This window comes from Monopterus albus, unplaced genomic scaffold, assembly GCF_001952655.1.
Source record: "Monopterus albus unplaced genomic scaffold, M_albus_1.0 scaffold111.1, whole genome shotgun sequence".
Classification (NCBI taxonomy): domain Eukaryota; kingdom Metazoa; phylum Chordata; class Actinopteri; order Synbranchiformes; family Synbranchidae; genus Monopterus; species Monopterus albus.
Genome location: NW_018127991.1, coordinates 338,228 through 355,002, shown reverse-complemented (window position 1 = coordinate 355,002; position 16,775 = coordinate 338,228). Strand labels below are relative to the sequence as shown.

Sequence of the window (16,775 nt, the reverse complement as noted above, 5' to 3'; positions counted from 1 at the left end):
TATACTGCCTTGATAGGATGATGAAAGCTTTGTTTTGTCACACAGTGTTATAATCACTTTTGCACTGTCGAGTATTTATAGCGAGGCTTTTTATTTCTAACACAACCAGATAAGTCAATAGTGCAGCTATGGCTTGTTATCCCTGTGTTACTCGACCTCACCTTCTTCTCCCTTTATCATCCCTCCTTCTCTCTCTCTGGCAGGCAGTGAAATACAGACTCAATCTGTTCTTTTCAAAGCACCGAATGGCAGAGGTTTTTCTGGATGTTGTGGATGTTTAGACGCACAGATCAATGGGAGGTAATGTGTATAGTTGTGCTGTGTGTATGTGTGTGTGGGCTGGGGGGTGGTTACAGAAAAAGAGAAAAAGGGGCAGTTAAGGGGGTTTGAGGAAAAGACAGGGAGAGAGAAAGCAAGGGAGGAAAGGTGGAAAGAGGTATTGATTTTCTTGGGTTAAGCAGGGCCTGTAATTAAAATGTTAATTTGAGAAAGAGAGAGATAGTGTCCTGACAGCAGAGAGAGGGATAAGAGGACTGATAATCAGAATGACAGAGCTGGACAGAGGGAAGGAAAGAGAGAGGAAAAATATAGAGGAAGGAAGAGAGGAAACAGAATGAGGGGGAGGAGCAGTTCAGAGTCAGGTGTTCTCTCAAGACATTAACACTGGAAGAAAGAGAAAGGGAAGAAAAGAGGAGAGGTTATGTAGAGAAATGATAAATACAACGGAAAAACAGTCAGAGGAGGACAGACAGCAATTGTATGCAGACTATTGTATTCAAAGAAAAGAGGACACTGACGTTAAAGGAGGACAAACAGTGACATACTGATGAAATAAAACATTTTAAAAACTTGTGATTCTCTGTTTAGACCTTTTAAACCCTAATTATTGTTCTGGTACTGGTAGTCACTGTCTGAACTGTTCATTGTGTTCAATTTTATTCAGCTTTATATTGCAATAAAAGAGACGAGGGCTAGTCAGGAGGCTTGATGGTGTGGTAACCACTTGCAAAGGTAGCTGTTGAGCTACTGAAGCCCAGGAAGACTAGCAACCATTTTCTGGAAGCTAATGTGAAGTCAGGAAACAAAGAAATGTTGTGGCTGCTGAGCTAGCAGGTAACATACTACCACTTAGCAGCTGCACATAAGAATAACATTTCTAACTGCCACTGAGTAAGCTAGCTAGCTTAGTCACTTCAGGTAGCATTGTTACCAGTTTATTCAAGACTATATTTGTTCCATAACTGTCTATATCTACATTAATTAAAGTTGGTGTAGGGATGTCACAGTGTTAGAGAGAGCTTGTAATGGACTGTTTATCTTGGTTGGTATTTACGTTTCACCACAGGCTTGTGTTAAGAACGCATTGCAGCTCCTAGCAGATAATTCACATAGAACAGAAACATCAAGGTTCCCTGCTCATTATTTTAGGGGATTTTGACACAGCAAATCTCACCCACAACCTATCCAAATACAGACAACATGTTAGTTGTCCCACCAGGGACAAAAAACACACTGGACCACTGATACAACTGTAATTAGGGAGGCCTATCACTCTGTAGCCCTCAGGCTCTCCGATCACTGCATTATCCATCTCATCCCTACCTATAGACAGAAACTTAAATCTGCAAAGCCTGTGGTCAAAACAGTGAGGAGATGGACCAAGTAGGCATGTATTACCTGTGCCAGCTCAGTAAGTTCAACCTGCCTCAGGAGCTGCTGATACAGTTCTACAGAAGAATCATCTAGTCTGTTCTCTGCTCATCAATCACTGTCTGGTTTGGTTCAGAAACCAAACAGGACAGGAACAGACTCCAAGGAACAGCCAGGACTGCAGAAAAGATCATCCGTGCCAGCCTGCTCTCCATGGAGGACCTGTACACCTCACGGATCAAGAGAAGGGCAGAGAAGACCTGTGCCCCTCAACACTTCACAGAGGCAAAGTAAACCTGACGTATGCTTGAAGCCAACATACCCTGGTCACAAACTTGTTGAACTCCTCCCCTCTTGATGGTGCTACAGGTCACTGTACTCCAAAACAACCAGGCACAAGGACCGTTTCTTCCCCCATGTCATCACCCTGATGAACAGTTAACCCATGCTTATATGTATAACAAGATACAGCAGACACCAAAGTACAATAACTTATAGATGTAACCACTGCGCATACCAAATAGCTGCTCACTTTTAACTTGTATATATGTGCATATTTACCAATAGATCATCGTCTGTCTTCTTGTTTTTTTACCTGTTATTCTGTTTTATTTGGTGCACATCGGGGTCCATTGACCTGGAGTCAAAATCCTTGTACTGTAACATACTTAGCAATAAAGTTTATGATTGACTGATCTGTCATATGGAGCAGTTTATACTTCAGCATAGCAGGATTTTGGTGTCAATTCTGTGATGAACACTGGTCTGAGAGGGCCACAAAGCAGGATTATGAAGTGAACAAACAACACACATTGATGTGTGTAGTCAGGATCTTTTCATTTGCTTCATTTACTATTTAATATTTGTCGTTGCCTTTTTCTCCATAGATCACACTACACTATTTCTCTCATTTTTGCCTAGGATGCGCACTATCCTGAATAAGATTCAAAAACTTTCACATGACAGATGCAATCAAGTTAATTAGCTAAGCATAAAAAAATAGGATACAAACATTTTTGTTTTTATATAACCATCTGCTAAAATACATTATTGTGAATCAAATGTGGACACTGTCCTGCTGCCTTAAGCTCACTGGTACACAAATGTGTTCATCCATAGTTCATTACCCCCGTTTTTGCAAAAGCAAGTTACAACTTGCAAATAACAACTACAGAGCCCCACTGTTCTAAAAATGTTATATGGGTTTGGGACTGAACGCAATCGAAAGAATAAGTAAACCCATCTGTTATTGTAAACAGGTAGGACACTAGAGTACTTCGGTACCAAAACTCTGAACAGCACAGCTGATATGGTTTGACACTCCACCGTGCAGCACCCCACGTCTATTCTAGCAAACTGTTTCTAAGATACCAAGTGTGAACAAGCAGAATGTGCCAGCTAATTTGGAACAAAAACAGCTCAAAGATCTTTAAGGATTTCTTTATATTTCCATGTGCGATGGCAGGCTGGTGTGTGTTCATGTTTGTGTGTGGGCGGTAAAATCTGGGTGTAGGGCTAATAGGGGCTCATTAAAGAGGTTGCATTGTTAATTTGGTATGGCCCCTGTAGATCATTACCTAGCTCACTAATCACCATGACAACACACACACACACAGAGCTGATTTGGACCCATCAGATACAATCTAATTACTTTAGTGTCTAATTGATTAGTAATGGAGGGAGGTGGAAGGAGGGAGGGAGGGACAGGCGCACAGGTAAAGAAGAGGTTCAGTGTGAATATAATGACTGGGGTGGCTGGTAGGGAGTCGTCACTAGGAGTCAAAGGCCACTACACAGCCACAACAACATGGCTGACCTAGCAATAACAGCGCTGTCAACACCATGTTCTGTTATAGTGTCATTAAACAGACACATAAATGTAGACACACACATAAACACAAAGACGTTCACATATTAATCTATTTGAGTGATAGTGAGAGGCTTCAATATGGCTGACAGAGCAGCACTGTAACAGTTTTACTGTTTCCTGTTGCCTGGAGCTTTTCATATGTCCACTGATAATTATATTAACAGCATTCAAATTCCATATAATATTCAGAAAACCATGTTATGTAGCTGATATAGCAATAAAATGAGCAGGCAGATGGTTAATGACCTGAACATTTGACCCCTAGCGTACAGTGCTACCTAGAGGCTAGATATAATCCGTATAAGACTACAACCATTCATGTATAGCTGGTGACATCTGTGTGTGAAGGTATGGATGTGCTGACAGGACAATATTCATCAGACACACACACTGAGCTAACAGAAATGTCTCCATTAAAAGGCCGTGCTACATTACAGCATATACCTGTAAGACAGAACCCAGCACGTGAAACTAAGCTTGTTCACTAACTCACTCAGTGTGGACTAGAGGCATTTCTGGTATTTCCATAGGTTTGGACCTATCACAGCAAAGGCTCTGTCCCCCCTAGTTTTCCGCCTGGCCCTTGGTGCCTCCAGAAGAAGCTGATCTGCTGATCTGAGGCACCGCGATGGATTATACGGATGCAAAAGTTCCACCAGATAAGAAGGTGCAAAACTTACTTTGCAAGTCACTAACAACATCTTTCCTTCACTGTAACAACTTGAGAGGATAAACACATAGGGACGGACAGACAAGCCAAACACAGAATGTCTCCAGCCATGGCTATTGCCAGCTTGGGGGCATAATAAATTTAGAATTTTCACACATCATTACAGATCAAAGGCTTTTTCCTCCTGGGATTTTGAATAAAGAGCTCTCCTAACTCGTACAGCCTGACTTCACACTAGTTTGTGGAATAAAGCCTAATGTTAGTTCTGCAATGTCATGTCTAAACATTGACACTGCATTAAAACATGTCAGAAAATAAGGGCATACACCTGTTCTTTCTCAGAAGCAGTGTATGTCAGTGTAGTTAAAATTATTTATAACATATTTAGGCAGCATCAACTAACATGCTACCTAGGCTAGTGTAACTTTGCTAACAGAGATAAGGTGTACTGAATAGCTTAGCTGTCTTTACTTGTAAAATAGGCTACATTCTGCTATCTCTAGTTTTATCATTCACAAGTATTACACCCCATCAGAGTTATAGCTTACTTCATGTATTCTTTGTGGAGGCTAACTGTATCGATGGCTGTTTGATTAGCTTGGCAATGCTGCCAATCACACAAACATTCAACCAAACACTGATTGCTGATTTACAGGTCATTCCTTTTGCCAGTTTAAGTTTCATTTTGACATCAAGTCACCTTTCTGTTATTTTTCAGAGTTTGTAACTAAGTGTCGGTTTTGCATTCTTTGATATGTTGTCATCCATTTGGCTTTGTCACTCCGCAAAAATACTTAGGTGCTGCACCTAAGCCTTTCTTTGGCAGGGAAAACCCTGGTGATCTGCAACTCTCTCTGTGTCACGGAGCTCATTTTCAACTCATTCTTTAATGTTTGGACCAAAACTTTACCGTTTGCTCTCACTCATCAGTTACTGCGGGTTTAAGCACCCTGCCAAGTACTGTAATAACGAACGGCAGTGTAACAACGCAAGACAAACATGCAAGGTAACGTAAAATGTATTGTGTCTCATTAGATTTAGTTCAGGTTTAGCACTGGTGAACTGACCAGAATGACCAGACCTTATCTGGACAAAGGCCAAATATTAAACCACATGTTAGGCTGACTGTGGAGTGGATTTCCCTGTGGGACATTCTCTGTACACGCAGTCTTTAACCATGGTTGTATAAATAAACCCATTTAAGAAGCACTTTGCCTGCACTTAACATCTGCTGAACGTTGGCTCTTTGAAGTGTGTGTGTGTTTGTTTGTGGAGTATGTTTGTGAATCTTACCAGTTTAGGGCGGCAGCAGGCCTTCTTTTGTAGCTTAACTGTACTATTTATGCACGTGTCTGTAGTTGAGGTAATGGTAAGGTGTAGCGGAACTCACCGTACTCAGCTCGTAGATGCTCTGGAATGTGCGGCTCATAGCCCTCTTTCTCTGGAACTTCTTCAAAATCATCATCATTTTCCTCCTCCTCCTCCTCCTCCTCCTCTCTGTTTGAAGAAGCCTTCATCTGTGAAAAAGGAGGTAAGGTTGTAGCTTTTAGAAAAACATTAATTATAAATATGGAAAAATATGGAGTACAGCCAAAGTTAAAGAAGCACTATGTGGGTCTCATTTTTGCACAAAATATTCTATTTGATTCTTAATAATGTATTATTAATAATGTAAAATGAAACCTCTAGTTCTATGAAACATAACAAGAGGTTTAACTTTACATTATTAATAATACATTATTAAGAATCAAATAGAATATTTTGTGCAAAAACGAGACCCACATAGTGCTTGTTAGGAGGGGTATTCACTCTTGGTTTGGGTCTTCTCATGGGACTTGTAGACATTAAGAAAAAGTTTATAATATTACTTGTCTTATCTTTTAAGCACAAATGCACACATTTAACTGTTTCAAAAGTGAGCCTCACAACCAACTCACTGATTTGAACCAAACAAGTGTCAGTGATACGTAGAACGTTAATCATACTACACGCATTGAGATGGCAAGCAGTTGCATACAGTTGCTCTTTCATTCCTTCACCCTAATTGTCTCAGGATTGTGTGTCTTTTTTGGCTTGAGGGAGTCAATGATAGTGTGTGTGTGTGCGATGAGCTGCTATCAGTGCTAAGCAGAATTTATGGTTTTTAATTTCCTGTTGAGCTTGTTAGCCATTGGCTGGGCTACAATGCAGAACACAAAACTCCTATACACACAGGGGTCATTTCCATAACACAAATGTGAGTGTGTGTGGCAGCTGCTATGCCCATAACAGCTGAGGACACAGACACACACACAGACATACACTCCAGGAGCATAATAATCACAGTGATTAGTGTTATGAGGAGCAGTAAAACCTAACATTAAACTAACCTTTTATTATCAAAGGCTTCTTTTTCATTAGTGTGTAATAACGGTGTATGTATGTGTGTGTGTGTGTTTCATTAGTGTGTAATAACGGTGTATGTGTGTGTGCGCGCAATAGAAAGCTGCTGTGTTACTGTTGATAAAGCTCATTAAAATGTTAGAATTTGTTTACAAATGATGAGTCCTTAGATGATTATTAAAACACCCCCACACACAACTATAGGACCACAGGATAGAGACCATAAACCACAGCATGACTCTGTATGCACCTCTTGATCCAGCACGAAGAGACCAATTAAAACACTTCATATAACAATACTCACTATTCTGTTAACCACCAACTAAACAATTAAACCCTAATTAGTTCTCAGTAATGAGACTACAAAAACAATGTGGGTGGTCTAAAAGGAAGAGAAATTAGGCCTCGTTCATCACATTTACAAATGAAGAGATTTGATATTTAGATTTCAGTACACGTGTGTGAAACTCTTTAACGTGCCTTGATATTAAAAAAGCTCATTGTTGGTGTCTGCCTGGTGTCACAGAAAATAGACAGCCTGATAGGCATACTCAGTCATACTCGGAGCAGAACATTAATGTTGTTGGTACCTGCTGGACAGGTTTTACCTTTCCTGTTTGGTGGTCGGGTTCTGTGTCACTGAAGCAAGTATCCTCCCAGACCACTGGGGGCACTACTGAACAAATAGCAGGAATACAATGATTTGCTCTTACAGTAATATTTGTTAAGCCATCCATTTTCTGTTCTTGATTTTATATATTCTGTGTAGGGCCCTGCCCAGCAAGTGCCCTTCAACACTTCATAGAGGCAAAGTAAACTGGTGGTATACTTGACGCTAACGCACCTAGATAGTCAACAAAAAGATAATCAGGGACTGTTTTGATAACTGATTAACAGTTTCAGTTATTGTCCAAGCAAAAAGGCCAAATGGTCACGAGTTCCAACTCAAACATGACATCTGAAATATCTGACGTCTTGTGGAATAAAATTTTTAAAAAAAAATCTATTAAATCGAGAAAGTTATCAGCTGGTTAATAGAAGTGAAGCTGCTGGTCAGCTGCAGACATACTTGCAACTAATTTGACAGCATCCAAAAGAAAAAATGTTTATATCTGCTCCGAATAGCCAGGCTCAAAAGTTAGACTAAAGGCTGCCATCACAGGAAGGCTCCACACTCAATGAATCATACCAATGGGGATAACAGCACACACTTCCAGGTCACTGCTCCTTAGAGGAATTCATGGAGTTGCGCTCAGCTGTACAGATGAAAAGCAACACAAGAGATTGTGTGCAGGAATGAAAAAGGCGAGCCTCAGCCTCAGCCAACTGCTGGTGTGAAACGGGCTTGGTTGCCAGATTGTCTGTTTGGAAAATAGTACTATGTGACAACTCTGTGTGACAAATATGTTTATGTTGCCATTTCAAATGTTGCTTCTAATGTTATGTGCCACCTTAACATTGTGTTTCAAATGGGTGAACTCCATCTGAACATAATTATCTGATACAATCTAAAGCTTCAAACAGATACTAAATGGACCTTGTTATTGGATTCTTTTATGAATGTGATTCTTGTGTGCATGTCTTTACATGTAAATGCATTTCTTTCTTTTCATAGCACTAGGCAATGGAAATTGCATTAGCCAATGTAAACATCAGGATCATAAAATGAAACAAAATGACATGAAATATGTGGAAATGAAAGTGGAGATAATTTAAGGTGGCGAGGTAAACTTCTCCTGACTCAGTTATAACAGAGCTCGTATTACTACAAATGATCATTTTAATCTAGGAAAGGAGGCTGTAGAGAGTGATCACAAGATGTGAGATACTGAGACTGGATCTTACTTATTTCTTAGAGAAAAGCTGACAAAATGCTGTTAAACAGAAGACTAACATTTTAAATGCCAAACCAAACTTTCTCCATTATTCCATCCCACTGCTACACTTTTTCATGACCACTGCACAGCAGATTCACACACACCACACGTACACACAGATATAGTTTCTATACATTTTGTGCTTGTCTGCTTTAATCCTGCCTGGTTTGTTCTGCTCTGATCAATGACCTAAAACTAAGAAGTGATCACCCAGCCAGAGGAAAATCCTGCACTAACATCATCCCTTTTCCCCCTCTTTCTGCCTCTTTGTCTCTAATTCACCTTAATTTAATCCTGATAGCATCGGGTGCTGTCGGCCGGCCTGGCAGAGCTGTAAGTCTCACAGTAGAATTAGCTTTCTTCCAAAAACATTTTGCTGACGGGAGCACAGCTAAAATATGGCCTCTATACCCCACATGGCTGCATGGGGTGCTGCTTTGCATCTTAACAGAGCTTTGGTTTATTTTCCAGGACACACATGAGGAGAAAATCACACAGTAATGCAGAGTTCCCTGGATAAGATAAAAACTGCTTCTTTAACTGAAACTCAAGATTTACCAGACAAATTAGAAGGGATGGTTTAAGTAAAGCAGGGCCATGTGTCACTGTAATAGGAAAAAGACAAAACAAATATTGGAAACTTTAACATTAAAAACAGGCCCAGATAGAAATAAAAAGAGTTCCTGAACCAAGCAGAATAAATAAAAAGTTGTTTAAGTAACACAGGGCTATGTGTTACTGTAATGGCAATGTTTACTCAAAGATAAACTATATGAGCTTCCTAAAGAGAAAACAGGAAGGAAAGAATAATAAGCCATTCTTTAACAACCAAATAAAGCAGAGATCTGTTAGAAGTGGTTGCTGAAGTCAGGGCCATACATTACTAGGGTAACAATACCACTTCAGTGGGTGGTGCAGCAACTACCATCAAAAACTCATCAGAACCACCGACATGGCATTGAGCTAAGGCTGCAACTAATATTTGCATTTTCTTTGTAAATTATATTTCTGATAAAGCAATTGGTAGTTATGCATGGAAAATGTGAAAAATGCCAGTTTTTCAGAGCCCAAGGTGACATCTTTAAGTAGCCTGCTTTGTCCACTTTAACAGTATAAAACCCAGTGATACTGAGTTTACAGCTTGAACCAATGATGAAGAATCCTTTTAAAAAATTCCTGGATTTTGGATGATGATCCAGATCAGCACTGAAATCTGTGGGACATGCCCTAACTCTCTAAAACAGCTCATCAAAATCTATTCATTACGTCTTGAATTATGCTGTTAACATACAACAAATACTGCCAAAATTATTTGTGTATTTGCTTGTTTAAACCACCCCCCACACCTAATGATTTTTTTTTCTCTTCCCCCTCCCCTTCATACACACACACACACACACACACACACATACACACGTAGACAAAACTGTTGGTTCCCTTCCGTTAAAGAAAGAGAAACTCACAATGGTCACTGAAATAACGTGACTGACAAAACTGACAAAAGTAGTAATAAATAAAAATTTACTGAAAATTAACTAATGAAAACCAGACATTGCTTTTGAATTGTGGTTCAACAGAAGCATTTTAAAAAACTAACTAATAAAACTGGCCTGGACAAAAATGAAGGTACCCTTAACTTAATATTTTGTTGCATAACCTTTTGAGGCAATCACTGCAATCAAGCGATTTCTGTGACTCCCAATGAGACTTCTGCACCTGTCGACAGGTATTTTGGCCCACTCCTCGTGAGCAAACTGCTCCAGCTGTCTCAGGTTTGAAGGATGTTAGGAGTTGGAATACCACTAAACTCACCCTGCTGAATGTGTTGTTTCTTTCCCGATATTCAACAGCAGGCCTTAAATCTTAGCAGTGTCAAAGTCTTTGGTAACATTTCTGTGAATGTAACCTGCCCACAAATGGAGCAGAACCTCCTCATTATCAGGTGGCATTCATCAGGATGAAAATGAGCGATTTACAACAGTTCTGTGCAGTTAAGACAGTTTGGTGAATCCGACCTGGGAAACATGTACAAACAAAACATGGAGCACAATGAAAGTTGTAGGATGAGAATAAGAAAATGTTGAAACCCACTGCCTCTGTACACCAAGCCAGCTCCTAAATGAAACGGTTTTCACAATTTAGTGTGGAAGAACCAACATCTTTGGGATAAACTGCAACATCAACAATGAGCCAGGTCTTGCTACCCAGACATCGGCGCTGGAGTTCACTGGTGCTCTTCAGAGAGATCATGAGGTTTAATATCTGGTGGCTGAGACCAGAAGAGTGCAGGCTGCTATGGCAGCACATTAATACCCAAACATTAGGAATGGCATGTTCAGCAATTACACATGAAGAGTTGTTTGGATGCCCACATACTTTGGATCTTATAATTTGCCTTCAGCGAGGGGGCGGATTGACACCTGGGGGAAAAAAAAACCATGTCTGAACAGGATTATAAACTAAAGTATGCTGCTGTTTCCACAGGTGTCTTGCTTATTCAGCTTCTATAGCATCTCACCCTTTCTCCTCCCCCCTCCTCTCCCTTAAATAAGACTCTTATCCTTTTTAAAAATGATGTGAGTGCGCTGCCTTGGACAACTGCTCCCCTGACTTCATTTGTCTCTTGGCAAGTTTGATGGCACTGCGTTTAAAAACCCATTCAATCTTATAAACCAAAAATTAAATGTAGTCGACTGTGATGGGCACTCAGTGCATCTGCTATTTATATGCTAATGTACACTCAGCCTGCCAAGGTCTGGCAAATTATTACTGCACAGCCATAAGTCAGGTGTATGGCAGAGAGGGGAGGGGCAGGTTAACCATCACACACACTCACACAGAGGAGGAGAACAGGAGTGAGGGGAGGAGGAAGTGGAGAGGAGAAAACAAGGAGGTGAAAAAGCCTTTTGAGATGTCTCCATTGTCTCCCCTGACAAGTTAAATTTTACTTCATTCTACATTTAAAGCTGAAATGGAAAATGTCTTTTGGGAATAGTAAGTGTCTCTAATGCCGCCATTATCACAAGACATTTCCCTTAAGAGAGAGAGCAAGTCAGAAACAATTAGCTTAATGAACACATTATACACTAATGCATTTATAAACACACAGTCATCACCCTGAGAATATTACACATCAGTTACACAGACTCTTCTCACACAAAAGTTGGGGTGTAGCTGAACAGTGTAGACTCCATTATCTCCTGTGTGCTCTGAAAAACAACCACCTTCATTACCTGATTATATTTTTTGTGCACCCACATCTGATATTGTGACATTAAGCCAGGTGCCCTGCAGGACCCCCTAACAATGTTCTAATTATTTTTATTGAGTTTATATATCTAACCTGACTTAAGGTGTGTTGGTGGGAAGGTCACTAAGTTTAAAAAAAAAAGTACTGATGCATTAATAGACCTGAGATCTGACAACATTATGGTTTTCACTCATTCTCAACTAAAGGCAGCTACATCTAAAGCTGATTAGGACTGGTTCAAGAATCTGCGTGTGGAATTAACAGCATGTAATGTAGCTCAACACCTGTATCTAGTAGGCCGAGTCTTTTGGGTGCCATCATTATTATCATCACTTTGAAATGCTTGCTTTTAGTTACTTTATTTACTTTAGATTTTATTTACTTATAACCGAATCCTCTCTTTATGCTAATTTTCTAAAATCTGGCACTTAGTTGTGTTGTTGAAATGAGAATTTTATATAAAGTCGCATGAAAAATTCATGTCACAATAAAAAAAAAAAACACCAGCTATTAAAGGAAAAAAGCAAAATATTTGGCATTTAACAGATGTTTTTCATGTAATTACAACACAGCAAATGCAGACATAAGAACAAATGACATCAAGGTGCGTTGTATTTCACTTTATTTTAACATTTGGCTTGTTCTCATTTAGGCATTAAAAATCTTCCATAGATGTGCCACAACATCCCACATCTCTATTACCACCTTGCTCTCCCATGAATTACTACCTAGAAAGAATCCCATGGGAACCAGACTAATGAGAAAAACGCCGTCCACTCCCCTCTCTCTTCACAGCCTCTTCTCCACTGCTTTAGCCCATTATACTTCTCCACTCCCAATCCCCCCCAAACACACACGCATAGACGCATTCTTTGTCTCTGGGGAGCAGTCAGCTTATATCATGTATAAGGTGACATCTTTATTTCACTAACCTAGCCTGGCAGGTCTATTAGCCAGCCCAGAGCTTCCCAAACCTTTCCCTGTCAACGAGCTTATTCTCGACTGTCTAGTTCACTTTCCCCTCCCAGCCTGTCTCAATCTGTGATCAAAACAGTCATGATTAGACATTCTCGCATACTGCCATAGTGAAATTACACAAAGATATTCTTCATTTTACTGGGGACCCCGGAAAGTTTTGTGAGGACACTTGAATGTCCCGAAAAGGCACAGAGGTCCTTCAAAGACCCTTGGGAGTTTGCGGAATTTATGAGCCTGTGATCAGCGATATCAGACTGGTCCAGAGATCCTAAGAATAACCAGCAAATTAACCCCCAACACCCCACGACTGTCCCCACGGATCCATCAGTTCCAATTTGAAAACCTTCTCCTTTCAGTTTATCAGAAATCCCTGATGGAAACATTCCGTGTCCACAGTAATTTAGTGCATTTACTAGATTTGCCTGAAGCAGCATGAACAGTTGGTATTTTGGCATCATGATGAAACTATAGCAGCTTATTTTTAAAAGCAAGAAATCCCAGAAAATCCTTACATTCAACTTAAAAAGAAACAAACAAAAATAATAACACTGATCACAATATCATCATTTATTGCCAAAACATCCTGATGTGCGTTGGTTGTCTGACTTGCATCAAAGTGGTCCAGCCGATCACCTTTAGGCTGGTTCTAAATCAAAATTCACTAACTTGTGACCAGACTTTGTCAGGAGTCAGACAACCTCTATCTGCACATTACTGGGCAAAGTAAGGGCAATTTCTATTTTTGTTAAACTTCAATTGAATTTATGTCCTAAAACACCTCATCACTCCACTCTGAATAATACTGTTTAAAGTCTGTGAACATCAATCAGGCCTTTTTTTCATGAGGATTATATTTGCCTCAGTGCATACATCATCTCATGTATCCCAGGTCAGGTTTTACAAAAGGGAGGTGACTGACAGCAGTGTTAGTACGCAGCAATGACATGGTAGAAAAACAATGACTGCTTCAGTCAATCTCTGAGTCTGAGCTATTGTTTGCACCAGTTTCACACATCAACATGTTAAACACTCTGTTTAACAATAAATACTTATTCAAATTGATTCAAGCAGGAGTGCAGCAATTAGACTTTGCTCATCAAGATACAAAACCAATATGCCCAGTCAGGGTATGTGCACATACCAAGCAGTGGTCTGATTCTGGGTGCCTGACTACAACATACCCTGGGGTGGCTGTGGCTCATGAGGTAGGGGCAGTCGTCTCCTGACCAGCAAGTTGGTGGTTCGACTCCCGGTCTCCCCACATGCCTAAGTGTCCCTGAGCAAGACACTGAACCCCGAATTGCTCCTGGTGGCTTGACTAGCGCCGGTGCATGGCAGCTTGTCGTCATCAGTGTGTGAATGTTGTGTGTGAATGGGTGAATGGTGTATCATCTCTGTAAAGCGCTTTGGCCAGTGCAACACACTGTGAGAAAGCGCTATATAAAATACAGTCCATTTACCATTTACCATACCCTGGATACTGAGCTAAAACTTGCCAAACGGTGTCATCAGCTAAGCATATTTTAAACTTCACATTTGCTCTATATGCATGTCTTCTGGCTGGGACGGTGCAGTGGCAAGAAAAAAAAATGTGGCCCCTTTCCTCTCTTTTGAGACACAAATACTTCTTCTTTGTGGAGTATCCTAATTTTTTGTAAGCCCTTTTATACCACTCCTACTGTCATGAATCCTTTACTCCCCATAATGTCTGTGTTTTATTCACTACTTGTATGTCCACTCCTACTTTCTCTACTCCATTAATAAAAGAATAATTGATCAGCTAATTTGGTGAGGTGCAATAAACACAACACTGAGCGTTCCTATGAGGGCAACGTATAATGAGAATGTAATCAAGAAATAAAGGCAGAAAAAGAGAAAAGCACATAGTGTACCCGCTGAGTGAGAGAGACATAGACACATTCAGAAAATGAATGTACAAATGAAAAGGGGGGAATGTTAGAGGAGAGAACTAGAAGGATAGTCTTTCTTTGTTTATCTCCAGTGAGAAATAGGCGGCCACATCCATTGTACTGTGATAAGATGGGTTATCAGCAGTAAACAAGGCCTAGGTCTGTATGAATGGAACCCAGAGTGACTGAATACACTCTTAAAAACAGATATGTTCGAATAAGTCTGCATGTCTTGCCCTTTCCTAAACACAAGCCCATGTTTTCAGTTTGCAGCACTCAATGAATGCATATAATCCTGTCATTGCTCTCGCTGAAAACTCCCTTCAAACATATCACTATAGTATAAAAAGTTTCTGTGAATGCTGAAAGAAAAAAAAACTAAACGTGTGATCTTTAATTAAAATAGAGGGAAGCCACGACTAATTGGCTTCACATCCTAAAATTAAAGAGAGGACACAATATCTGCAACACATGTGCAATGCACAATATAAATATCACATGACTACAAGCATATTACTGACTTGTATTATAAAATGGAACTGTATTTGTTTTGACAACAGATGCACGTACAGCCTTTCAGGCGCATCTCACTGCCTTCATCAGAGGTCATGGACAGCTATCGAGTACTAAGAGTGAGACAGTCAGTCATGACACATGACCAAATTTCATCATGGATGAAGACCATAAAAGCTTTTTTTTTCAGTGCCATTACTTTTTCCTGTGACTGTACAATGCACTGAAGTTAGATAAGTGCGAAGCCATCAGACTCTGGCTGATGTGGACAATCCACACTACACCTGTGAAACACCTCTGAGAGACAGAGGAGGTGTGGATAGATCATCAGCTGATGCTGAGAACCACACAGCCAGTGTTTTTGATACGGAAATGGTAGAGCAAAGATGCAATCCAATGCACACTAGTCCACTTGATTCATCCACTAGAGCACCAGGGGATAACTGGCTGATATCGGCCTCAGCCCTTTGCTTTTGACAGAACTTTGAGAGGTTGGAGAATAGTCATCAACTGCTGCCACTGGACTAGAGCTAATTAATCAAATTATTTCAAACGATGAATCTAATTATTTAATTGTTGCATGATCATAATCATTAAAACTGTGTTATTACAATATTGTAACAAGAGCTGAATGAAGAAGCAGCCAGACTCCACAGCGTCACCTTTGATTATGAACAACACAACTATTTACACAATGGCCAAAGCCCATTAATCCCACCGGCGCCCACAGTCATGATGTCTCAGCCCAACTAGCCTGGGCCTGCCCCTTTTAACACCCGCACTCTGGCATACACACACCTAAGAGAACATGTGAACATAACAGTAACTCTGGAACAGCACCGTCCCTCTGCCCCCAGCACACTACAATATGCAGAATTTACTTTCAATCAAAAAGTAAGTTAGATGATAGCCGGCTAAGGCTCAAGTCAAGAGAGGCTTGTGAACTGTGTGGTGAATAGTCACCACGGGCGTATTCAGAGAGCTGGATAGGGCACTGCCATTCATCTGCAAACAGGGTGAAATATTGCTCTTTGTATTATGTATCTATGGAGGGTTTAAATTCATTAAACTGTCCCAGAATCTACAAGGGCAATTTTTATTTTATTGGCGTATGCACTGGCTGAGCTATTGTCATTCAAGTGACTGGGCACCATCTTTGAGTCTACACCAACTGTATGCACACATGCTGCAATTTACAAAACTGTTGCGATTCCAAGTGTTTAGCTGCTACTAGCCACCTTGAAGTGAATTTAGCAGTCACACCTACGAGATCAACGGACTGAAAACACAGTGCGTTTGGTAACGAGGCATTATTCTACCTCTGTATATGCAAGGTGAAGCCACGGGAGTTGTGTGCAGATTTTCTGTTCAGTCTGTGGCTACCTGTCGGATGCTAATGCTAGCTAGCAGCTGTGTGAGGACATCAGACTGATGTCCAGTGCAGTTAAGAAACAGCAAGCAAATGAATTCGACTTTGCTGTACCGAAAGTGATTATTAGAGTGGCTGCCCATGCTACGTCTATAGTAGCTGAAGTGGTCGACTGATATATGGGATAATTTGCACTGTTTAAATATGCATAACAGTAACCACTTTATTAGTTGGGCGAGCTCTTAAGTCTCATAACTATGAAGTTCTCCTCATGTTTTAATATTCCTGCATTGTGTAGGGCAACAC

General features: G+C 40.4%; 1 protein-coding gene across 1 annotated transcript in view; it reads right to left on the bottom strand.

Moving 5' to 3' along the window:
* The window catches only part of uvssa (UV-stimulated scaffold protein A), a 46,295-nt gene that overhangs the window by 17,513 nt on the left and 12,007 nt on the right, over nucleotides 1-16,775 (bottom strand). Inside the window, exon 10 of the mRNA XM_020611278.1 lies at nucleotides 5,581-5,707. Coding sequence (XP_020466934.1) covers nucleotides 5,581-5,707 — 127 coding nt within the window. The remainder of the gene's footprint in view (nucleotides 1-5,580; nucleotides 5,708-16,775) is intronic.